At 37.4% G+C, this 25,405-nt stretch overlaps 1 protein-coding gene across 2 annotated transcripts in view; it reads left to right on the top strand.

The window, feature by feature from the left end:
* The first annotated feature begins 505 nt into the window (after positions 1–505).
* The window catches only part of Epha6 (EPH receptor A6), a 922,149-nt gene continuing 897,249 nt past the window's right edge, over positions 506–25,405 (top strand). The window contains exon 1 of one of the 2 annotated variants that reach the window (XM_021184473.3): positions 506–1,313. In XM_021184473.3, coding sequence (XP_021040132.1) covers positions 929–1,313 — 385 coding nt within the window. In that variant the 5' untranslated portion in view covers positions 506–928. The remainder of the gene's footprint in view (positions 1,314–25,405) is intronic. The other variant, XM_021184474.3, reaches the window with a different exon arrangement.

Raw genomic sequence — 25,405 nt, 5'->3', positions numbered from 1 at the left:
TCCTAGCTTCTAGCCCGACGCCACGGCGGAACAGCGGACTTATCCAGGCCCGTGGAAGCCCGGCACCAATGCTGCTATGAGGATGCTAATGACCTCCATGGCGAAGTCATCACCTTATGCGGAATGCTAAGACCTGGGGAAGCCGAGGCGCCAGGCACCAGTAGACTTCCAGCGCTCAGTGACTCCTCTCTGTAGCCTCTTCTCTCCCTATGCTTTCCAAGGACTCAGAACGGGAGAGGTGGCCACAAACCTCGGTGGCCAAGTTTGGGAGGCTGGCACTCAGACACGTCAGGGCTGACCACTACCTTCGCCAAGCTGTGCCCCGGGGCCAAGAGCACTGACCTGCAACCCTCACCCTTTCTGGTAGCAGAAATGTCTCCAAGGGAAAGGTGGTGTCCAGAGCTGAGAGCACATCGTTATATGGGGGAGGGGGGGCGCGAGTGCTTGGGGGACTAAGGTAGCTTCCGTGATACCCAATAAACAGCTGCTATGGCCGAGGGGGGCGGCGCAGATGCCGCGGAGTCGGTGGTCACGAGGCGACACTCAGCCCAGGCTACTCAGTCAAGAGGCTGAGTGCTCAGTCCGCCCCTCCCAGGGACCACTTGAGATCCCGCAGAGCCTCAGTCGCTGGGTTTCCCAGACATCAGACACAGGAAAGTTCTGGATGCCCAGGCTACCCTTACAATCTGCTGTGCCTCCTCTGCTCTGGGGTCTGTAAGTGCCCACTTGGATTCAGAGAGCACTTGGGTCCCCTGAACTGCACCTTCACTACCCGTCCAAACGTCCCTACCCATCCCCAGTACCGGCCTAGAGCCACCCTCCCCCGTCCACCATCCCCTCCCCCAAACTACAGCCTGAGCTCGCTCTTGCGCGCGCGCTCTCCTGGGCCCAAGTGAATAGTCCTCGCTCGAGCGGGACACGGTGGTGGATGCAATTCCCCTCGCCTCCAGCCGCCAGGAGCTCCCCGGCGGCGCAGGCAGCATCGTCCCCGCAAGCAGCTGCTCCAGCACCTGGGCAGCCTGGACCCTCGTGCCCTGCTCACGGGGCCTCGCGCGGGGGGCGCCCCGGGACTTCCCCTGCGGACCGGGTGGAGGAGGAAGAGGAGGAGGAGGAAGAAGAAGAGAGCTTGGTTCAGGACCCCCACGCTACTAGGAACACCTGGCTGCGCTGCTGCCACTTCTTTTTAAGGAGGAGAAGAGAACCAACCAGAACCATGGGGGGCTACGAAGTCCGGGAATTTCTTTTGCAATTTGGTTTCTTCTTGCCCCTGCTAACGGCTTGGACCGGCGACTGCAGTCACGTCTCCAACCAAGGTAAGGGACAAACAGAAGGGTTGGAGGAGGGTGCCCGAGTACACTTGTCCACTACTGCAGCTAACTTTGTCCCTGGGTCAGCTCCTCTGGACTTGCCACACTCTGAGTTCCAGGGAGCCCTGATTAGACCACCTGGGTCCAGCGTCCCCTGGGGCTTTGATCCCTTCAGTCTCTTGAATTCTTTCCGAAGCTCAGACATCCTCAGCACTTGGGTTCTTTCCTGGCAGTTGCCTGATTGCTCCCACTTGCGCAGTCTACACTGGAGGTCAAGCTTCATGGCACAGACCTAACTGCTTCTTGGAGATCTTTCACTAAATGGCAACGTGTGGATTCTCTTACACAACAGATTACAAAAAAAGGTCATGACTTTTCTCTATACACCTGTAACCAATGATCAGCCTGTTTTCCTCCAGTAACTATGGGTCGACCTTACCCTATCTTAGTTTCGGAACTCTACCATTTACTTCGTCAAAATATCCATAGAACAGATGCTCACGGGTCGCCGTTAGTGCTTCTCTCTTCTGAGAGAACTGGGCAAACAAGTGTTAAATCTGAAATTCCAAGTTATGACTATCCGATTCATAAAGTCTAGTTGCTATCCAATTTTTAGAGGACTTTATCAGTGGATAGTGGAAAGAGGAAGGCAAACATTGTGTGAGGAAAAAAAAATGATGAGAAGCATGTAAAATATTTTCTTCCACTCAATCTTCCATGAGATGTATCTCTTTTGATCCCTGCTATCCATGTTTAAATATATCGAAAAACATTACCTGCATGTTCAAAATTGATTTTACACTAGGTATCAAACAGCCATAAAAGTTTTCCAGCAGGTACCTGGCTGAATGCTCTCACTGATACGGTAGCATCACCAATATGTCACCTGTTAGCAAAGACTCTCCACACAGACTTCAAATGTAATACAGTGTTGATCAATTACGTTTTCCATTTAATATGGAGAATATATGTGTAATGGTCTAGAGAACATTAGCTGAAAGTACAAATAGAGGTCAGATTATAATGTGCTTTGTGTGTGATAGGTAGGAGGTTGAGAGAAGACAAGCCAAACAACGAAGGCTTACTTTTGTTATACTCGCGTATGGCCATATTATTTTATCTAGAAAGGAAATAGTTATCCAGATGTTCCTGTTTATAAGCAGTACTATTGATGTGTTTTACTTATTACTTTTTATCTGACAAAATGCAATCACAAATATTTATTTTTTTTGGAAAAAAAAATATCATCCCTGTGAGTTTGACATATCACATACGTGACCGTTATAATTCCACACTCTTCAGACTGTATCCCTCATTTGGATTATTGGTATTAATTACCCAGAAGTAGTTTAGTTGACTCTTGTGAAAATACATAGAGTTTTTTAAAAATAACATGAAATTATTTACTTGCCCTTTCATTTGAAAGGAAAACAATTTTTAGGAGTGAGGACATCGGATATATTTTAATACTAGAACTATCAACTACAGGAATTAAACATGTGTGTACTTTGAGATTCAAGTTTACTACAAAGTTTGAAGTGATTCCAGCCTGGATTTTCCTTGATAGTTAATGCCTGTAGTCCCTAAGTAAGTCAGCATCAATCCTAGTCCCTGGCTGGATGCAGACAAATAGAACACATATGAACATCCCCCAAATAAAGCACCACTCTACTGAAGCATGCCGTCCCGAACTATCACATTACAGATATTTATATCAAATGCAAAAGCCTAGTTGTGGAGTTTCCTACCTCTTAGAGTATTTTTTTTATTTCCTTCTTTGTCTTAGTGAAATTTAATGATTTTTAAACCTAAAGTAAATAGGAAACATCTGAAACATATTGCTTGTTTCAATTAGCTTAACTTAATGGTTGGGAGTATTTCTCAGCTATTCCATCCACTAAAACTGGCTACTAGGTATCACCAGATAAAACTGTTAACTTGAATTTGTAGTAATGCATTGAAATACAAGTATACATTTACTAGTACTCAAAAATAAAGCTGGATAAAATTGGGTTCGTTCTCTAATGCAAAGTTAAAAATATGATCATATTTTTTATCAGAAGTAAATGGTTATTTATAATATTATAGTGATTAGAGATTTTGCCTGGCAAACTTAAAAGAACACTCAAATATTAAAATAATCATACAAATGAGTGATAAATTATTGGCCTTCTATATACTACTCTTCTGAGTACTTTAGAGTAAGTTTGTTAACCTATAATTTCATAAAGAGACAGCAAATTGAACATTAATGCTTGTCTAGTTAAATGTAGAATGTTGCAGAATTATATGAACAGCACAAGATGATGCACGTAAAATTTACATTTAGTTGTAATCGATATAAATATAAATGTCAGATATGTGATTAATACTTAGTTTTCAGCAAATACTTTTCACATTGCTCATAATTTTATTAAGATTTTAGTTTTGAAGCCTATTTTATATAGAGCAAGTTTTCATTTTTCTATAACCTTCACTTTTGATTAAGGACATTCACAAAATGAAATGTCATTGCTCTGTGTCTATTTTTACCAAATGATTATATATAAAATCCTTCATGGATGAATAGATTGGATTCACCCTCTGACCTCCTACCCCATCTTCCATACTAAGTCAGAGTCAATGATGCTGAAGAGAACTGAACTTACCTCCCTCTTCAGATCAACCTAAGGGAAACCTCCCTACAGAGAAGGCTTCCTGCCTTTAAACTGACTGTAGAGCTCTGTGCTGTAAAGACAAAATAAATCAGATTGAATCTTTCTTTCTATTACCCATTGCTCTTTGAATCAATATGAAAGTAATGTTCCTTCCCATATCACTTCACCTGATTAAGCAGAAACATGATTTGTATTGGACTGTCTCTCATATGCCACTATTTTCTCTTGTGTTTAAAAATCACAGTATTTTTGAGGTATCAGCAATTTTTATTTAAAACTTACATTTTAATCTCTGTATATCCTTGTATCTATTTACTAGTGAATATAAAACCAAGCTTGCTTCCTCTGTAAGCTAAGCAAGTATAATCAATTATAGTGGCTACTGGCCATCAGGGGTCTATCTATTCAAAGATTACTCTCCTTTATAATCTGAATGAGTTGATACATCTCTTGGGGTGCTCATGTTTATAAAAATAATCAATTGCATGCATAATGATTCATTAAGTCAACTTGTTTGGCTACATGAAAGAGTGAAATTATTTTATTATCCCTGATGTGTGATATGACTAGTTTCCAGACAATCCTGGACAAACACAAGTACCAGGTAGCCATGGCACACGTTGATTTTGTTAATTTATTAATTGGTATGAGATGATGGTAAAAAATCTGAATTTGTATGTAAATATACGTAAACATGTTAAAGCAGAAATATCTGGGTGAAAATCAAGGCCTAAAATTAGTTGCCCTGCAGTAAGTATCGTTCATAAATTGTTAAAACAGAAGAAATTAGTTACTATAAAAGTTAGTTGAATTAGGGCGATTAGATAATTCACAAACAATATGAAGGATCCTTCAATATAATCAAAATGATTTTCACAGACAAACTATGCATAAGTATAGAGATGTCTGTGATAATTGTCACAAGCCCTCTTGGAATATATAACCTAGAGTTTGACTTTGTTATAAATAGGAAGTCCAATCTGTTGAGTTATTAGTAACAACAACCAATATAGAAAGATAAAGTGTTTCTTTTTTACTGACTCCAGAGTGACTCTGATTCTGTATATTGTTTGCTCTGGCTTACAAATAAACTCTATCAGAAGATTTCTTATTGCACAAAAAAGATAACTACTGCATTAAAGTTATGTCCTATAAACTGGAAGTAACTTAAGTAGTATTACAAACTGACATAGTGTATTGACTATTTTATGCTAATTTTATGAAGAGGAAATATTATTTTAAATATGCTAAATAAGATGATGTATAAGATTTTTGAGTCCAAAAGATCACACAACAAATTGTGTATTTTTCTACAAAATCATTCTCTGTTGCACAATCTTTCGTAGCTGTCTACAAATTTGTTTTCTTTTCTACAGCCTCAACAGCCAACCACACCTCTCCTGGTCTCACACAAGTATTTTCACTACATGTGTCCATTTGTTGCAAATAATAAAAGATTCTACATAAAATTCAACATCACAACATTTAATAAAAGATTCGTCTTAAAATTAAACATGGCAACATTCATAGAAGTCTCCTTCCTTTGGGTTATCACTTCTTGACAGTCTAAAGATTGTAGGCATCAATATGCATACTTAAATAATGAAAATAATATTATTCATGTACTTAAATAATAATATAAAATTGATTACATATCTACAAAAATCAAATGAACTTAGTATATATAGATAGATAGATATCATTATTTTTTTAAAAGTCAAAAATGTGTCCCTGTTATCACTGCTATATCTTGAGCATTGTTTTTAGAATGTAAAATTTAGTGGTTGAAGAGATGGCTCAGGAATGGACAGTGTCTGCCTAAGGGTGAGAGTAATTTGTAATTTCATATTCACAGTGATTATGCTTCTGGTCACCTGGGTCATGTATACTTACATAGATGTACACATTCATACACATAACATAGAGTAAAAATATAATAAACTAAATAAAAAATCAAAACTTTAAATAAAAGAGTAAATTGCTATATATAAAACAAAAAAAAACAATAAAACAAAACCTAAAAAAATATTTTTTAGATGATGATGATGAAAAATTAGAGGTGAGCAGGCATAGTCTATTTGTTCCCCACAACCTAGGAAAATAATAATTAAAGAACTCAGAATAGGGTGGATCCCCAGGTGGGGCAGTCCCTGGATGGCCCTCCTTTCAGTCTCTGCTCCATTCTTTTTATTCCAGTTCATCCTTTGGATAGGAACATTTCTGGGTTAAAATTTTTGAGATGGGTGGGTGGCCCCATCCCTCAACAGGGGGGCTGTGCCTATCTACCAGAAGTGGTCTCTACAGGATCTGTCTCCCTTTCTCTGAGTGAGAGGGCAGATGTAGGATGGGGGACTTTTGCAGAGTTAACCCATCAGTGGTATATCATTTGAGATGTAAACGAATGGAAAGATTAATTAAAAAAAATTAAAAAATGTTTCTAACCAAAAATGTAAACGAATAAAAAGATTAATAATAATAATAATAATAAAAACCTCAGAACAAATTGGAGAAAGCAACAAAATAAAGAGTCATGGGACAATTGTGGCCCATTAAATGAGTTGTGAAAAGGGACTGTGTTGAGGTGACATAAACCTCATTCTTAGGGAAGACAAACAAATAACCTGTTCAGAGTAAGGGGTAAATTAATGCGCGTGGAAAGTGATTTGTTTTGTTTTATTTTTGGTTTTGTTTTGTTTTATTTTTGGTTTTGTTTTTATTTTATTTGTTTTTTTTTTTTACTACTATTATTTTTTTTTACAGTTCAGTCATTGCTCCCCTCCCTGTCAACCCCCCCTGTCTGTCCTCTGACTGTTTCTCATCCCATTCCTCCTCTCCCCTCTCTTCCAAAGGATCTCCCCATTCCCTGGGGCCTCAAGTTTCTCAAAGGTTAGACCTAGATATACAAGGTCTTCTCTCACTGAGGACAGACCAGGCAGCCCTTTGCTGTATATGTGTCAGGGGCATAGAGAAGTATATTCTACATATATGAAAAACTGAGTCCACTGTAACTGGAATGTACTGAGTGAAGAAAGGACTCGTGAAAGTGTAGTTTGAAAGACAGTTACCAGACTTAATGGATGAAAAAAATGAGACATAGTAAGAAACCAGGCTCTAATGTTGTCTCAGGTAAAATGGATGATAAAGGACCTATAGTCTATCTCAAGAGCAAAGAGATGTCTGGAGGTTTGCAAGAGCCCAAGTAGAAATCTAGCTATTCAAGAGAATGGCTGTGGTAGCCTGGCCTAGACCAGTAGTAGTGGAGACCGACAGCGTACAGGCTTTGAAGAATTAGTTAATGGGAAAACATTATTCCTACAGAGAAATAAATATGCATATTCAGTAAACCTATTGTATTTTTTGAGTATCTGAATTACGTGTTGTATTATCTCACATTCAGTGGTCTTGCTATGTGATTAGGCATAATCAATGGGTTAAGAGGAATTGAGCAAAACAAAAATATTTATTATTTTGTTTTAAGTTCAAACTGACTAATATAACAGTGTAATCATATGAGATTTAGCAGTATTCCTCCATGGCCTCTGCATCATCTCTGGCTTCCAGGTTCCTACCTTGTTTATGTTCCTGCCCTAATTTCATTCCATGATGAACTGTGCTATGGGAGTGTAAAAGAAAGAACTCCCCAAAAGGAACAATTGCAAAAATACACATTGCTATAGATATGTGTACATTGATAGAGTTGGAAATGAGGCCCCTATACAAGTCTTCTGTGCCACGCATTTAAAAGTATTATATAATCTTAGTACCACTTGCTATTTCAAAAAATGTGTACGTGGTGTGGACTCATATGCTGCATCATCAAATGCACTGAGCTTTTTCTTTTCTTTCACCATAGCTTTCTGACTGTAGTTGTTTTCTTGTTTGTTTGCCTATTTGTTTTTTGTCTGTTTGTCTGTTTGTTTTGTTTTGTTTTTGTCAGGGAGGAGACGACTCAAGTAGGTCTTCTACACAGGACATCATTGTGTTACAAAGCCCAAGTATCAGGGAATGAAAAGCAGCAATGGAGTTGTTTGTAAATGTATCAAAATGCACCTATGTGTTTTAATGATACTGTTTATTTATATTAAAATTCCAACTAATTCCATCCATAAAAGAGATGAGTTGTTTTCAGATATTTCTGAGTCCCCTTTCAGCATTGCATGTCTATGAAGAACAATAAACATCAAGAACACTTCTAAATCCAGGCAATGGAAATTGAAGTTAGGCAATGTGTGGGAATGGGGGCAATAGAAGACCATTCGAAAATTTTCAAAATTTAAAATATCCCTTCGCTATTATCTACCTTTTACTGTGAGTTGTCTTTCCAAAAAGATATTTTTGAAAAAGAAAATCATGATTGTTTAATCTCCCATAAAATTTAAGAACCACCCAAAAAGAACAGAGTGTCATTAAAATGTCTAACTTAAACAACGCTTCCATAAATTTGATGTCTATTTTTACAGTCATACTATGAGTGTTTTTCACATAAACATTTGTGAATATTTTTAAATATATTCACATATAGTAAATCTTTATAAAATGTTCAATGAACAATCTGGCTTCTTATAGAATATACAATTTTAGTTTTGAAATATATATTCAAAAAATTATCATATTTATTCTTCTTCAACATATTTTTAAAAGGCCTTGCTACATGCTACATGCAGTAGATGTCTCATTTAATATGTAAAATGCCTGGCCCCAAATCTGGCAGGAAAAAAATTGTTTTTTTTTTATATTAGAATCATTAATCAGGAAAGACGTTTAATGTCATGTTTGTAATATGAATTATATAGTATATGACATATAGATGCATATAGACACACACTGGTTTATGTTCAAATCTCATAATAAATAATCAACATTGTATACCATTTTTTAGAAAACCGAATCTATTTTTCTTGTGTAATTTATGTTTAAGTGAGAAAACCATCCAGCAAGCTCAGCATTTAAAGGATCAGACAGCCTACGAGGTGCTGACACCAGAGTGACCACCACCAAGCAGACTTCCCTGAAATCCTATTACAAGGGGTGTGGTATTCCCTTAGTTCTTATTTAACTTACAAAGATTTGATGGTGTTCATATAATATCTTTTACGGTAGAGGAGATTGTGTGATAAGTGGGAGTAATCAAATGCTATCCGTCGTTTGTAAGCTTTATTTCTAAATTCCTTTTTAACATTTTTCTATTCTTAATTTTATAGATATATAAAAGCTTTATTTATAAAGGACACAAAGTCAATTTAAAAACATACAGTGTTTGTGCAAATAAAGGATAAATATAACACCAAGGTATAACTTTCTACAGACTGGCATTGAAGTGGAGATTTTTCTTGAAGGGATATTAAACTGACTTACTCTAGTGTGTTCAAAATAAAAGGATATTTATTTAAAATTGTAATTCATCCGGAAAATTTAAATTTCCCCTTTCAAATAGCATTAGGTATGTTTTGTTGTTGTTTGGTTTTGGGTACATTGTTTCACTTTGGATTTTTGAGCATTGGAGAAAAAAATTAGGATGAAAATCCATGCTTTCCACCCATGTGCTCAGTTGAAATATATGAAAAATACAGTCTGCTCCTTTGTGAGTACATAGCTGAGATCTTCAGCTGCGGGACAATTTGCTGACCTGCATTTGGTGAACATACTTGCAAATAGCTCTTCTTCCTTATATTTCATTAAAGTATGCTAGGTGTTAATGTCACATGTTATGATCCTTGGAAAGATGAGATAATATGAACTTTGAAAATCAGTCTTAGGGATATAAAAAGACTTAATCTGTTGTTCTGCTCTTGAATTTTCTCATGAATGTGATAAAAGTACTTCATTTAAATAAGCATAATTAACTTAATATATCCATCTGCTGATAGCAATATGTCAACTCCGTTCTCTAGAATAATGGTGCTACACTAGCAAACATGATTTTTTTGACACAGGAACAAATAGATACATATTATGCTACAGTCATTAGAGTATACATCTAGAATAAGATCACTTCCAATTTCAATTTATAAAAATGTACGTGCCAGTGAATATTTTTAACATTTCATGCAGTTAATAAAGTCCATTGTAATCTAGAAAATAAGAAGCCTTGTATTAGAATTAGAACATTCCAAATAATAACTGTATGAGAATAAGTAAAACATATACAAGAATAAAGTAAATATATACTTCCGGGTTAAATCATGTTGAATTATATTTGATGAAACCGAGTTTTTTTCTTCTAATGTTACTATAATACTTAAGTATAACTAAAAACTATGAAATTAGATATATAATTAGAGACTTTAAGTAGAAAAATTGTCTAAGGATTGATATCTTGTATTACTAAAACTGTTTTATAGACATAATAAAACTGTAAAAAAATCCTTCAGTAAAAATATCAAATAAAATAGAGATGTGAACAATGGCACTATATTTTTAGTTTTCAGTTTGATTTGTTTGTTTGGATATAGCTCTCTTTGTAGCACGGGATGACCTAGAACTTACTATGTAGCTCAAGCTCACCTTAGACTTGCGGCCTTTCACTAAATTAGCCTCTCAATACTGAAGTTATAGTAATGTATGACCCGGTGTGGCACATGGGACTGTCTATTTCTTTGAAATTAAAGTGCACTTATATAGTGGTTCCCTTGTGCAACACAAGTTCAAATAATCAGTCACCACTGTGTATCAGGACTTAAAGCTGAGCAAATTGAGAGATCTGATTGCTCAAATTCAAACCTGATTATAGCACATTCTACATGAAAACATGCCTTATGCAGCACAGTCTATTTGTTCTTCAGTAAAATAAAGTCTCTGCTATGTGTGAAGATGTTAGAACACCAGCACACTAAAGGAGGTTCACTATTACCCTAACTACTTTATATGCTTCATTTAATGAAGGAAGAGTTGTAAAGAGACCTTTATTTTTACTTAACAAACCCAAACATTTAGCTCTTCACACTACCAATATACCAGATTACCTACCATGATTTAAAAACAAGTAAAGTTTAGAATGCTTCACTTTTATTGTGATTTTTACGACTGTACTAGAACTACAAGCACTGAAGGGACAGTAACTCATTGTCTTACAGTATTGCTCTGTAATAACTTCATTTTATAGATTCAACAAAATGTGGTTCATTCTGGTTATTAAAAATAACACTTTGCTAGTTTGTTTAGTAAAAAAATACAAGTGTAAGAACATTTTTAGCATTCACTAGTTAATGGCAAGAAATCTATTTATGGAGAAAATTTTTCCTGGAATTTTCAAGGATCCCTTCAGCTCAAAAGATGAACTTAAGTTTAAGAATTTGAGCTAGTATCTTAAAGTTTTAATAGGCTTATTAAAAGCTAAGTCATACTGTTTCTTTAAAATTGCCACCAAGATATATAGTAACTATATATATATATATATATATATATGTGTGTGTGTGTGTGTGTGTGTGTGTATATATACATACACATATATATATATTTCTATGTGACTTCTGAAATAGTATTTATTGAAATGATTAGCAACTTACAAATATGCTCATTTTCACTTAGATACAAATACTACATTTCTTACATTTTGTGAAGCATAGGCATATCTTGTAAGATTACTGTTAGTTTCAAAATTAAGCACATATTCAAATTAAAAATGCTTGATCATGATGCTGAGTCCAAGAAAGAGCTATAAAATTTACAGCACAGCCCCCAACTTCAGAGAGGTTAAAATTCACCTAATCCCAGGTAGAGAGAAAGCTCAGTGCCTAAGGGAACTGTTTGCTCTTTCAGAGTTTAGATTCCCAGCACTCACTATTGGTACAAACACCTCCTTCTCTAGTTTCAGGGGATCCAGCATCCTCTCCTGTCCTTTGCAGGCACCAGGAATGCATATGGTACACATACACACATGAGAAAAAGCACACATACACAGAAAATTAAATTAACCTAAATATTTACCCAAGAAAACTATGTAAGCATCAATTTATAAAACTAATCGTGACTTTAATGAGGTTGAAGAGATCTGGACTCTTTAGAAAAATATAAAGGGCTCTTCTCAAAGATCCATAAGTTAAAATACAAAAGCAATGAAAATAAGGAGTCATTTTTATTAGATATTTTATCTATTTACATTTCAAATGTAATCCCCTTTCCAAATTCCCCTCCAGAAACTCTGTATCCCATCCCCCTCCTCCTGCTTCTATGAGGTTGCTAACCCACCCACCCACTCCTGCCTCCTCGCCCTAGCATTCTCCTACACTGGGGCATCGAGTTTTCACATGACCAAGGGCCTCTCCTCCCATTGATGACCTACAAGGCCATCCTCTGGTACCTATGGGGCTAGAGCCATGGGTCCCTCCATGTGTACTCTTTGTTTGGTGTCTTAGTCCCTGGGATCTCTGGGGGCTCTGTTTGGTTGATATTGTTGTTGTTCTGATGGGGTTGCAAACTCGTTCAGCTCCTTCAGTCCTTTCTCTAACTCCTCCGATGGGGACCCCATGTTCAGTCCAATGGTTGGCTGTGAGCATCTACCTCTGTATTTTTCAGTTCCTGGCAGAGTCTCTCAGGATACAGCTATATCAGGCTCCTGTCAGCAAACACTTATTCGCATCTACAATAGTGTCTGGGCTTGGTGACTGTATATGTGATGGATGCCCTGGTGGGGCCGTCTTTAGATGGCCTTTCCTTCAGTCTCTGCTCCACACTTTGTCTCCATATATCCTCCCATGAGTATTTTGTTGGCCCTTCTAAGAAGGATGGAAGCATCCACACTTTGGTCTTTCTTCTTCTTGATCTTTACGTGGTCTGTGAGTTGTATCTTGGGTATTCTGAGCTTTTGAGCTAATATCCACTTATCAGTGAACGCATACCACATGTGTTCTTTTGTTACTGGGTTTCCTCTCTCAGGATGATACTTTCTAGGAGCCATTTAATATTTTGGGAATGACTGTACATTGGGTATGAGCTTGTGACTATGAGAATAAAATCAGCCCTCACCCTAAGCTCATTGCCAGCCATAAAATCAAAGAGATGTCTCTGGCATCCGTGCCCTATAGATACAGCAGAGGCCATAAGATGTGGTATAATATACTTTCACAAATAAATTACTCTTGTTAAGCATAGGCTGTGGCAGTGACACATTGGTCAGAGCATGTCAACTTCAATACCCGAATTAAGATAATGAAGCTGGAACTTTCATGAGGATCACAATTTTAAAGTAATTTTGAAGTATCTTGTCAGTATTTAAAGATTAAACCTTAGCATACATTTAAAGTAGAGCCATTACCATGTAAATTGTACTATGGCTTAGGCTGAGTGTGGAGCTGATTACTGCATGGTATGATTTGGATTTTCATTAAACTTTTAAATCTGACTTTCCGTAGCTTTTATATTTAATTCTAGGTCTCACTGTAGAATACAAAACACATTTCTTAAATCTTAGCAAATGACATGTATAGCTGGCTGTTGATTAGTTATCTTTCCTTACAGGACTGCAAAATTAGGAATATCTGAATGGTTTTCCATGATATATATTAATAAAATGTCTCTTTAGTGCTGGGGGGATGCCTGCATGGATAAGTGCTTTCTGAGCAAGTGGGAATACTTTACGTGTGAGGTCCCCAGAATCCATGTCTAGTCTATGTCTGTGGTGCATGCATCTGTTACTCCAGAGCTAGGAACCAGAGAGGAGAAGACCATGAGTCTTGCTGTCAGAGAGCTCCAAGCTCCTTGGGGTCTCTTGGGGTAAAAAGAAAAGAAAAAAGAGGAAGGAAGGAAGGAAGGAAGGAAGGAAGGAAGGAAGGAAGGAAGGAAGGAAGGAAGGGAGGGAGGGAGGGAGGGAGGGAGGGAGGGAGGGAGGAAGGGAGGGAGGGAGGGAAGGAGAGAGGTCTAGGTGGAAGATGGGAGGAAAACTAAGAGAGAAGAGAAAGAAAAGAAAAGCTATGATGATCAATAAAGGAAGTTATCTCAGTATCAACACATGTGCAGGACATCTGTACACACACACACACACACACACACACACGGACACATACAAATACATGCATGCACACATGAATATACACAAGTACACACACACACACAAACAACATGTATATTCAAACCAGGGATGGTTGTTTAAATGTGTAAACCAGCTTTTGAGAGTAGAGCAGTGTACTGCCAGCCTTGCTTACATAATTAGAACCTACCTCAAGATAAACAAACAAACAAACAAACAAACAAATATTTCTTCAAAATCTTATCACCAGGTTTCATGCCTTATTTTCCTGCTTCATGGTTACTTAGTCCTTCCTAAATTTACTAAGCATTTAGTTGTTAGCAGTGCTTTAGACGTTTGGATTTGCAGGTAGTACTTAAATTTTTTTAGAAGTTAACTTACCATTTGATAGATTTTGTATTTTATATTTGAAAAATATGCCTTTAGAAGCATGTAAAAGGAAAAAATGCTGCCAGAACTTGGTATTTTTGAACAGAAGACATCAATTGCAGATTACCCATGATTAGCTTCTGACATTTAGATTTGTACATTTAGAATGTCAAAAAGCACTGAAAACTCCCAATCTAGCTTTTAAATTACAATAATACTACTTATTTTCTATCATTTCTGATATTATACTATCTTCCCTTTTTCATAAAAATAATTTTTTTCTAAGATAATAAAATTTATTATAGATCTTTTCATATACCTGATAGATTTAAATAATCAATTGTAAAGCAATATGCATTTTTATAAGGCAGATGAATATGCATGCTTCTACGTTTGTTCATATAACCAGACTTTACTGAGTTGAAAATTTCAGAGTTTTGACACTTTAAATTTAAATCCTTATTGTACACTCTTATACTCATACCACTAAAGACACAGCCCTCGCCCTGACAGGCATCCCATCTTCCAAATGTACCCTAGCCTCAGTTAGAAGTTCTATTCTTGATGTAGCAGAAGAATCCAGGACACATAAATAGTGCCTATAAAACCATGGGCAAACAGCCAATTTCCTCCTCACTATATTTGACTTTGATTGGCCTGTTCTCCAACTCTTTAGTTTTTCATGGTTTTTGCCTCATTAGTCCTCAACTGTTCCTTGAAAATATGAATATGTTCTAGTCCAAAGCAAAAGGAAGGTGACGTTTATACAATTTGGCTATTCATTAAAATCTCTGTTCTGAAATTGGAATGATTATAAGACTTCTGACTTTAGGTTGTAATTCTTACTACACCTGGTATATGTTTCACATTCATTCGAACAATCTCTTCAATTGGTTGTTGATTGTTTCATGTTTGTATTATTCTCTGACTAGCAACAGTGATTCAAACCCTGAAGGTTTCTCCTATTAGACCCCTTTTTACTATTGAGATATGCTTCTGAAGATTCATGCACACATTGCCCCATGGGTAATAGAAAAGTGAAATGTCCATCTGCCAATCACCAAATACCAGTAGTGTATGTGTGAATGTCAGTTCTCTGTTAGAGGTCAGTACACTAATGGAACTTATTTTTAGGAGGGGTTACGTCTTAACAGTTTGTTTATTTATTTATTTATTTATTTATTTATTATTAGATATTTTCTTTATATACATTTCAAATGCTATCCCGAAAGTTCCCTATACCCTCCCCCAGACTTGCTCCCCTACCCACCCACTCCTGCTTCTTAGCCCTGACATTCCCCTGTATAATGTTTGCAAGACCAAGGGGCCTCTCTTCCCAGTGATGGCTGAATAGGCCATCTTCTGCTACATATGCAGCTAGAGACACAAGCTCTGGGGGTACTGGTTAGTTTATATTGTTGTTCCACCTATAGGGCTGCAGACCCCTTTAGCTCCTTGGGTGCTCTTTCTAGCTTCAAATCGACTCAAATCCACTTATCTAACAGCCCAGGAAGATGAATGGGTAGCTGCTGGATTAATATTTGTAAGAAAGAAGAAAGGTAGGCTTAGATCAACTGAAATGTTTAGTACATAGAATATGGCTGACACAAGAGCAAGTGTATTTGGCTCTCTGCTGTAATAATGTAGTGCTCTCAAGCCAATGTTCTGCATATTAAAAAGAAAAAAAAAGGATGACACAAACTATAACAGACCTCACTACTCCTCACCCAGACCTGCCAACTGGGAGTTCTGTGTCCTGTTGTACTCTTAAAGCTGTCCAGCTCTGAGTAAGCTGTCCTTGGGAGGAAAAAAGCACCAACATGGTTAAAAGAACTTTTGAAATTTTAAATAGGAATTTCAGATAACTTTCCACAGAGAAGTGAGTGTCATTTGCTAGACGTCATTACTCAAGAATCTGTAAGCTGGGGGAGATTATGGCTCTACAGATTGGTCTGTATTGGTCTTGTCCTCTGTTAAGTTTCCAAGGTTTTTGTCTCTCTTGCAGAGGATTGGACACAAAGCCTCTCTTTTGCATAATTATGTCAGTGAACTACACTGCAGTTCATTCTGCTGATGTATAATGTGTTTTTTTTCTGGTGTTTAATGTGTAGCAATCTTTTCCTATCATTTTAGTTCGTTTTTCTCCTTATTTTATGGCTTTAGGTTAATATATTATGCCTTAGCCTATGCCCTGATGGCTTGCATTTCTTTGGATGTTACATTCTAGTAACCAATTAAGCAGAATGTTGAGAAATATCCATACAGTTGAATTTATTACTTCCCTCTTCTATGAATTTAATTTTTTTAAAATGACAAGAAAAAGACAGGATAAGATTTATTTGTTTGTAGAAAAGCATTTTATGTTGCAGTCATACTTACAAAATGAAAAGTTTGGAATCAAATTAAATAATCTGATTTGGGAGAACCTTTTGAGAGATGACTTCATTTGTCTGATATAATTTGAGTGACATTTTCTACTTTGATAAAAGTGTCTAAGTTTTTCTTCATAGGGTATTTGGAAAATTTTAGTTGTTGTTAAAAACATTATGGGCATAGACAAGACAATAATGAACAAAGACTTGTAACAGGGTGAGTCTGATGAAGACTAGCCAAGGAGACAGTATTAAAAGGATTGTCCTATTTGAGACATGAATTTTTGGGGAGGGCTCCTGTACTTTTATCTCCTGCCCCTACCCCTTTGATCTTCAAAATCTCAGCATTATGTTGCATTCTGATAGCCCTCACCTCCACAAAGATCTCCAAGGATATCACAACTATTATCATAACTATAGCTTAGTGATATCTTTTCATTTTTTCACATTTATTTTTAATTGGTTCTTTCTTTCTTTTTGAAACAGGGTTTCTCTGTATAGCCCTGGCTGTCCTGGGACTCATTTTGTAGACCGGGCTGGCCTTGAACTCAGAAATCTGCCTGCCTCTGCCTCCCGAGTGCTGGGATTAAAGGCATGCACCACTACACCTGGCTGGTTATTTTATTTCTTTACATTTCAAATATTTCCTTACATTTCAAATATTGTCCCCTTCCCCAGTTTCACTTCCACAACCCTCCATCCTATCCTTCCTCCTTCACCCTTGTTTCTATGAGGGAGTTTTCCCACCCACTCCTGCTTCACCACCCTAACATCCCCCTATGCTTGGGCATCAAGCCTCTACAGGATCAAGGGCCTCCCCTCCCACTGATGCCAGATAAGGCAATCCTCTGCTACATACTCAGCTAGAGTCATGGGTCTCTCCATGTGTACTCTTTAGTTGGTGGTTTAGTCCCTGGTAGCTCTGGGGGATGGGAAAGTCCAGTTAATTGATATTGTAGTTTTTCCTATTAGGTTGCAAAGCCCTTCAGCTTCTTCCCCTAATTCTTCCATTGGGGTCCCTGAGCTCAGTCTTATAGTTGGCTGCAAAATCCACATCTGTATTGGTCAGGTTCTGGCAGAGCTGTCCCACCTAGAGATTCATCCTATCCACATATACCAAACACAAACACTATTGCTGATGCCAAGAAGCAGTTGCTGACAGGAGCCTGGTAAAAATATCCCCTAAGAGGCTCTGCTTAGTGATATTTTTAAGGACTGGGCCTTTCCTGCTGGGGAACTAAGAACTGATGCTGGGTCAGGAATTTTTGGTTTCATCTGGTCCAGTGTCCCTAATTCTTCTACAGAAAGTAGCATGCATCTACCTAATGTGACAACATACCAGGAAATTTACAGAGGTCATAGAAATTGGGTCAGAAAACAGATCTCTGTGCAATCTCATTAGCAAGCTCTGCATATTGATTATACTCACCATTTATATCTAAAGGTTGGGAATGATCCCAGCTCATGGTTACAGTGTTGTAGAAGAGGACACATGTGGCTTGCTGACCAAGTACCACACATTTCTTGCTGTGTTGACAGTGTCATTTCTTAAGAATATTTAGCAAATTGTATTAAAAGTTATGCACTCCTTAGATTTTTTTTTAACTGTTGTGGATTAGAAAACATTTGCTTTATATGTGGGAAAGGGTATAAGCCTACACATATTATAGAGAAAAAGGGGTGAAATTAAATATAGTAATGCTGTCTAACATATGAGGTAAATAGAGCATAAGAGTATATAAACAGCGGGCTAGGAAGAGGGTTCAGCGGTTAAGAGTACTGAATGCTCTTTCAGAGATCCTGAGTTCAATTCCCAGTAACCACATGGTGGCTTACAACCATGGGATCCAAAGGCCTCTTCTGGTATGGCTGAAGACAGCTACAGTGTACTCATAAAAAAAAAAAAAAGCAATAAACATAGACACATGGAATCATAATGCCATAATAGGTCAGAATTTGAACCCCTGTCAGTTTAGTTCCAATAAAATATATGTATTCATGACTTATGTGATGCTGGCTTTGCAGAACAATTGATTTTTAATAACTAGGAGCATCTGTTCCTCTTACATTTGTAGATGGGAATAGATATTGTCCTTGGTAGCTATTGTGCTCTTTGGAACTATTGATAATTTTAAGCATTTTGCATTCAATAACCAATGAGATTTTCTTCTCAAAACAGTGTGTATAGTAGTTGAGAGTGCAAGCCAGTTGGTGCTTGAAGCACAAATATGAGGACATGTGTTTGGATCACCAGCACCAATGTAAAAAATGTAGGTGTGGAGACATGTGACTATAACCCAAGTGTTGAGGCAAGAGAATTGTAGGAGCTCATTGGCAATACAATTCCAGCAAAATTACCAGGCTCCAGGTTCAGCTAAGAGAGCAGAAAGACAAGGCAGAAGAGTTTTTGAAAATGAGACACAGCAAAGGTCCTGGCTTCTACAAGTATACATGTGTATAAGCGTACACATCCACGCCCCCCCCACACACCCACACACACAGGAAAACACACAAATCTATTCATCAAGCAAATTATTACAATAGATGAAGTGTCTTCCAACCTCATGTGACTAGAAGTAATAATCTCTAATCCTTGTCACTTTGTTATCACAACATTCTAATTTAAGGGCATAAATCTTTATTGAGCATCTAGTGGAATTGAGCATACATAAAGTAGGGAGTTATTTTTGAAGCAAATTTTGTCCTTAAATTGAAGTGAATCATTTACCCCTGTAATTTGAAAGCAGTTTACATGGTTGTCCTAGGTCCTAGAAACTTTCATGTGGATATGTATTATTTTCTATTGCTGTCTATCTAGGTTTTGATGCCTTTGTAGAGGTCAGGGGTGAGAGGAAGAGAGAGATGGGGGTGGGAAGAGGCCAGCATATCCTGGGTTACTTTACCTACAGGGTTCTTCTCTCACTAAATCACAGTGATTCACATAAGCATTTTATGTTAATAGTGTCATGAAAAGAACTGTGATTTTAAGAATGGGCTTTTTAAATGTACTTTAGGTTTTTTAATATTAAAATTTTGAAATAGAACCTGTTTAAGTCTGCTATGCAGGGCAGACCAGTTGCAATGTAAGCTGATGCAGGTACTGGGCAGTACCTGTTCTCTGTACTTACAGAGAGAAATTCAGTGAAACCCACCAGCATCGTTTGTGCTCAGCAGCCTCTCTTTCTATGTACTTGCAAAAACGCATGAGTGAGGGAAGGTTTCAACAACTAGGAAAAGGGAATAAAAAGCCAAATTATTTCTGACTGTACGAATTGATTTTGTTCCACCAATTCATCTTGTTTTAAGTAAGATAAAATTTAAATAAGATAAAAAAATCTGTACTTATCTTGCTAATGCAGTTTTTAACAATAGTTTACATGGCAGTTAATCAAACAAATTAGTAAACAGAAAGAAAAAAAGGAAAAACACTTTTAAGTACTAGATGAGAACAGAAACTTCATACAACTGCTAGAATTTACAAAATGCAAAGAAATTAAGTGTTTTAATGTTTTATTGTAAATTCTGTCAGTATTTCAAAATAATTTTAAAACTCATATACTTATATTAGTGATCTATATTAGAAAAACCAAAATTACTTAGAAAAAAACATTATACAATTAGTTTTCCTGAACTATATAAATTTGAGGTTTTACAGTAGCCAAAGTCAGTAGTTATCATTTTAAGCAATATTGTCCCTTTAATACTAATTTATTTATGGATCCTATTATATTGTATAGTGGAAAAGCTGTTTACCATATATATTTTTCTCCATTGGTCATATTTATAACAATTTCTGGATAAATAAAAACTGTTAATTACTACATAATCAATCTTGATTAAGGATATATAGATATATGTATACAGTATGTATGTATATGACTTATTATAAAATTTTTTCCAATGAAAAAAATCTATGAGGCAGTTTCCAAATCATTTGATTAGCATAGCTGAGGTACTATTTAGAACAATCATTTTGAATAATGATGCAGAGGTCTGTACTAGTTTTTCTACATATGTACTGTGGCTGTTACTTTGGTGGTTTTGAGCGGCTCCCAGTGGTGGGAGCAGATGTGTGTTTGACTCTTTTGACTGGTCTTGGTACCCTTTCTTCCTCTTGTGTTGCTTTCTTCACTGGGATTTATCCACATATAGGATTGTTAATTATTTTTCTTCTCCAATTCCTTCATTTTTCAAAATTACTCATTTCAAGTTACGGTAGTCATATGTGAATAATGCTTTGGAACAAATAGTTTAGGCCATTAATATTCAACAAGAAGGGGCTAATTCACTGAAATCATGAGGGAAACATGTAAAACCTTAAAGAAGTAATATACATGGTTCTTGCGAAGGCACCAGAGGATTAATTAGGTTAGCTGGATGGCATTTTTTTCTATGTAGCCTTGAGCAAATATTTTAAATCTTCAAGCCACAGTTCGCAACTTGGTAAGATACTGACAATCCTTGAAAGCTCTATTTTACAGGGTTGTAGTAGCAATGGAATATTGTTTGTCAAAATGTTTTGAACGTTGTGCAGTACAGCACAATTGTATTAGTTCATTTGGTTTCAGAACTGCGCTGGAACATCTTCACACACTGTCGATCAAGACATTTAATCATTCATTCGGCATTTACTGAACAAACATTAATTGAATTCCAGAAACCGTGATTCATGTTAGCATTAAACAGGGAGCCAGGCAGTCAAAAAGGGAGGAACTGAAGACTAAAGGGTAGGCAGAATGGAGGAGTCTCTATGACATGTGTTCAGGTTAGCTTGGCTGCAGCCACTGACAGTGTGCCCCGTTCTGTGCTACCAGGGTAGTGCACTGTCTTGGAAATGAAAGTAAACAAGATAAAATGGAAAGAGATGGGAAAGTCAATTGTTGTGCATGGATTACACACACTAATTAACTTTTCTACCTGAGGTGGTAGCAACGGTATTGAACTGTAACCGTAATCTCTGAAAGTATAATCTTAGGCAGAGCCATTATCACATCTCATTTTGTAAGTGAAGAGCGTGAGACACAGAAAAGCTAAGAGATTTAAAGAAGACCATCTGTCTCAGTTAGAGTTGTATTTCTGTGAAGAAACATCATGAACAAGGCAAGTTTTAAGAAAAAGAATTTAATTGGGGGCTTGCTTAGAGTTTCAGAGGGCTAGTACATGATTATCCTGTTGGGAAGCTGGCAGACATGGTTCGAGTGGAAACTGAGAACTTTCCATCCTGATCTGCAGGAAACAGAGAGGAAGGGAAGGAGGGAAAAAGGGAGGAATGGAGAGGGAGAGGGAGAGAGAGAAGAGGGAGAGAGGAAGAGAGGGAGGGAGGGAGAGAGAAAGACAGAGACAGAGATTCATTGGACCTGGTGGGGGCTTTTGAAACTTTAAACCCAACCCCCAGGGACAAATTTCTTCCAATAAGGCCTTTTTCCAAGTTGGACACACTTCCTCCAATGACAACCTTCTCCAACAAGGACATACCTCCTAAACAGTTCATCATGTGGGAACTGAGCATGCAAATACATGAGCTTAAGAGAACTGTTCTAAATCAAACCACCACACCACCTGATAGGACGAAAGAACATAAGAAGATATTGTGTGGCTATATAATTTGTGCAAAAGGATGTAAATGAAAAATGAAAATAACTGATAGATTGGTCAGGAAATGGAGGAGACTATTCATAATTGCTCTCTTACAGAAGATGTAGGTATTTCCTGAGTACTGAAGGTATATCCTAACAAATGAAAACTGACAGGAATGTTTTACAAACACAGAGGAGATAGAAATAATCTAATATTAAAATTCAGTATGTTAATTACTCACTAATAATCACTTGAAAAAAATTTTAATTCACTATAGGTTAGTATATACAGAGACTATTATTCAGGGAGGATTGTACCTGAAAGACATGGTTTATAACGAAGAAGAGTCAATCTTGAAGCATTTTTCCAAAAGAGATGAAAGTGAAACTGGGTGTTGTGATGCACAGTTACCAAGAGAGGTTCAATGTCAACCTCTACCCAAGAGGTCCTTCAAAAACTTTAAAGTTATCCCTGGATACACAGACTGTTTGTAAACCATGTGGAATACATGAGACTCTGTCTAAAATAAAAGGTACAAAAGGCAGTTTGATGAAATACATGTAGAGAAAAGGCATAGTTCCCCTGTAGAAGGGTCTGGATGGAGCAGTAGGATTTGGAGGAAGAGCAAAGGATAAAGAAGTCAGCATAGGAGAAGCCTGAGGGAACTGGTCAGATGACATCCACAGTAGAGAACCAAGCAGTGGATTAATGGATTCCTCCAAATGCCCACCTCACTTTCTCCTTTCATTCAGTCCTGGGCCCAGCCTCTGAAATGGTGCTGACTTATTCAGGGCAGGCCTTCCCACTTCAATTAAATCTATGAGAAAATGCCTCATGAGATGTCTATATGCCAACTTAATCCAGACAGTTCCTCATTAAGATTATCTTTTCAGGGGATTCTTTATTGTGTCAGGTGGGCAATTAAAACCTACCAACTTAACTCCATTCCTCGTCATCTTGACATAAGTACATCACTTTAAGCTATAACCATCCACTCTATATCAACAGTCTCATGGTTATGTCATAATGTAATATATAGTCCAACTATAAATGTTCTCATAACCTTTAAACATTCTAATTCTTTATTATTATTATTCTTTAATCATTTTTTTTTTTACAGTCTAGGCGTTATTCCCCTCTCAGTGCACTCTGACTGTTCCTCATTCCATTCCTTCTCTCTCATCTCCAAGAGGATGTCCCCACCCACCTCCTACCCCACCAGACCTTCCCCCCACCCCTACCCCTCTGAGACCTCAAGTCTCTCAAGGGTTAGATGCTGCTTCTCTGACTGAGTCCAGGCCCGGCAGTCCTCTGCTCTATATGGGTTGGGGCCTCATATCAGCTGTTGTATGCTGCCTGGTTGGTGGCTCAGTGTCTGAGAGATCTCAGGGGTCCAGGTCAGTTGAGACTGCTGGTCTCCCTGGGGTCGCCCTCCTCTCAGCTACTTCCAACCTTTCCCTAATTCAACCACAGGAGTCCTGGCTTCTGTCCATTGGTTGGGTATAAATATCTGCATCTGACTCAGCTGCTTGTTGGGCTTCTCAGAAGGCAGCCATGCTCTTTTAATGTCCAAAATCTCTTAAATGTGAGTTACTCTAAAAAAGTTAAAGTTAAAATCTCTTAAATGTGAGTTACTATAAAAATGTTAAAGTACACATTCATATTCCAACAACAAATGATCATGGAATGGTTAGGAGCAATCATATCAAACCTAGACCAGATTCCAGCACAGGAAACACAAAATTCTTTTGCTTCATGACAGGTATCTGGGGCTTATGACAAGATCAGTCAGGCTCTTAGCAGTTTGAATTGTGCTCAATCATCCCATTCTAACTGCAGCATATGTAGATTCTCTTTAGCCCTCCCTGAAGGATACACTGGCATCTCTAATATACTGGAATCTGCATTGCAACTTAAGCTTTACTTTCTTCTACCAAATTAACTGGTCCATTATCATTAATTCTAACCCTACTTATGTAATCTAGGCACAGAAGGAATGTAGTGGAATTTTTGCTAAAATATCACATAAACAGCCCATCACTCCATCTCCTACAGAGTCCTTATCCTCACCTCTGAGCCCTAATCATCTCAGACCTTTACAATCTCTTTTTCCTAGCACTACCAGCTTTTAGTGTCCCCGGGTTTGGCCAATTAAACTCTGACAATGAGGATACCAGCTTTTCCAGTCCAAAGTTCCAAACTCTTCTATGTTTCTTCAACAGAACAGGTCCAAAGGCTAAAAAGCCACATCATCAGGTTTATTACAGCAATGACCTCAATTCTCCTTACCATTATATGTCTTAGTTTTCTTTCCCATGGCAGTAATAAAGTACCTTAACAAAAATAACTTGAGGAAGGAAGGTTATACTCATGCCCCAGTTCTAGGTAACATTCCGTTTTGGCAGAGCAGTCAGTAGTAGCAGACTGGGAGACTGTCAGACTACATCTGCAGTCAGAGCAGGGGAAAGTAAAGCATTCCATTGTAGCTCAGCTAGCTTTCTTCTGTTCCTTTGGTCCAGGCCCCAGTCCATGAAATAATAATGTGGGTCTGCTCTCAGTTGGAGTGGATCTGCTTTCTTCAGTTACTGTAATCAAGATAATCCCACAGATGTCTTTGAGGCTCTTCTCTTATGCTATTTTAGACTATGTCAAGTTGACAATTAAAAGCAAATCATTACAGGTTTTATTTTCCCAGTAGTATTATTTTGGTTCCTATGCACCGTGATAAAATATTTTCACTAATTAAAAATGATTATGGAACAATTTCAAGTAAATGCTTTTTTGTTTATTGCATTATTAAAACACAATAAAATGCTTTAAATTAAAACAAAATAAAGAGGCAGTAATAATTTACTTTGATATGAAAATATTTAATCCAAAAACTACTAAGGAATAAGTATGATGTCTCATAAGTTTTAATATACATTTAGCAATAAAGGTTTACCTGTAGCACGTTGTTCCCTGAGAGGTTCCACCCAGCAGCTGACTCAGACAGATATAGGCACCGACAGCCAGCAGTGGATTGAATTTGGGACTCGTATAGAAGAATAGGAGAAAGGATTATGGGCTCAAAGGAGATAGGAATTCTACAGGAAGACGAACATAGTCGACTATTCTTGAACCCTGGGGCTCTCAGAGTCTGAACCACCAACTGAAGAG

This window comes from Mus caroli, unplaced genomic scaffold (assembly GCF_978045245.1).
Source record: "Mus caroli unplaced genomic scaffold, Mus_caroli_1 scaffold_17, whole genome shotgun sequence".
Classification (NCBI taxonomy): domain Eukaryota; kingdom Metazoa; phylum Chordata; class Mammalia; order Rodentia; family Muridae; genus Mus; species Mus caroli.
The sequence above is the reverse complement of the archived record's forward strand: the minus strand, read 5'-3'. Positions and strand labels throughout refer to the sequence as shown.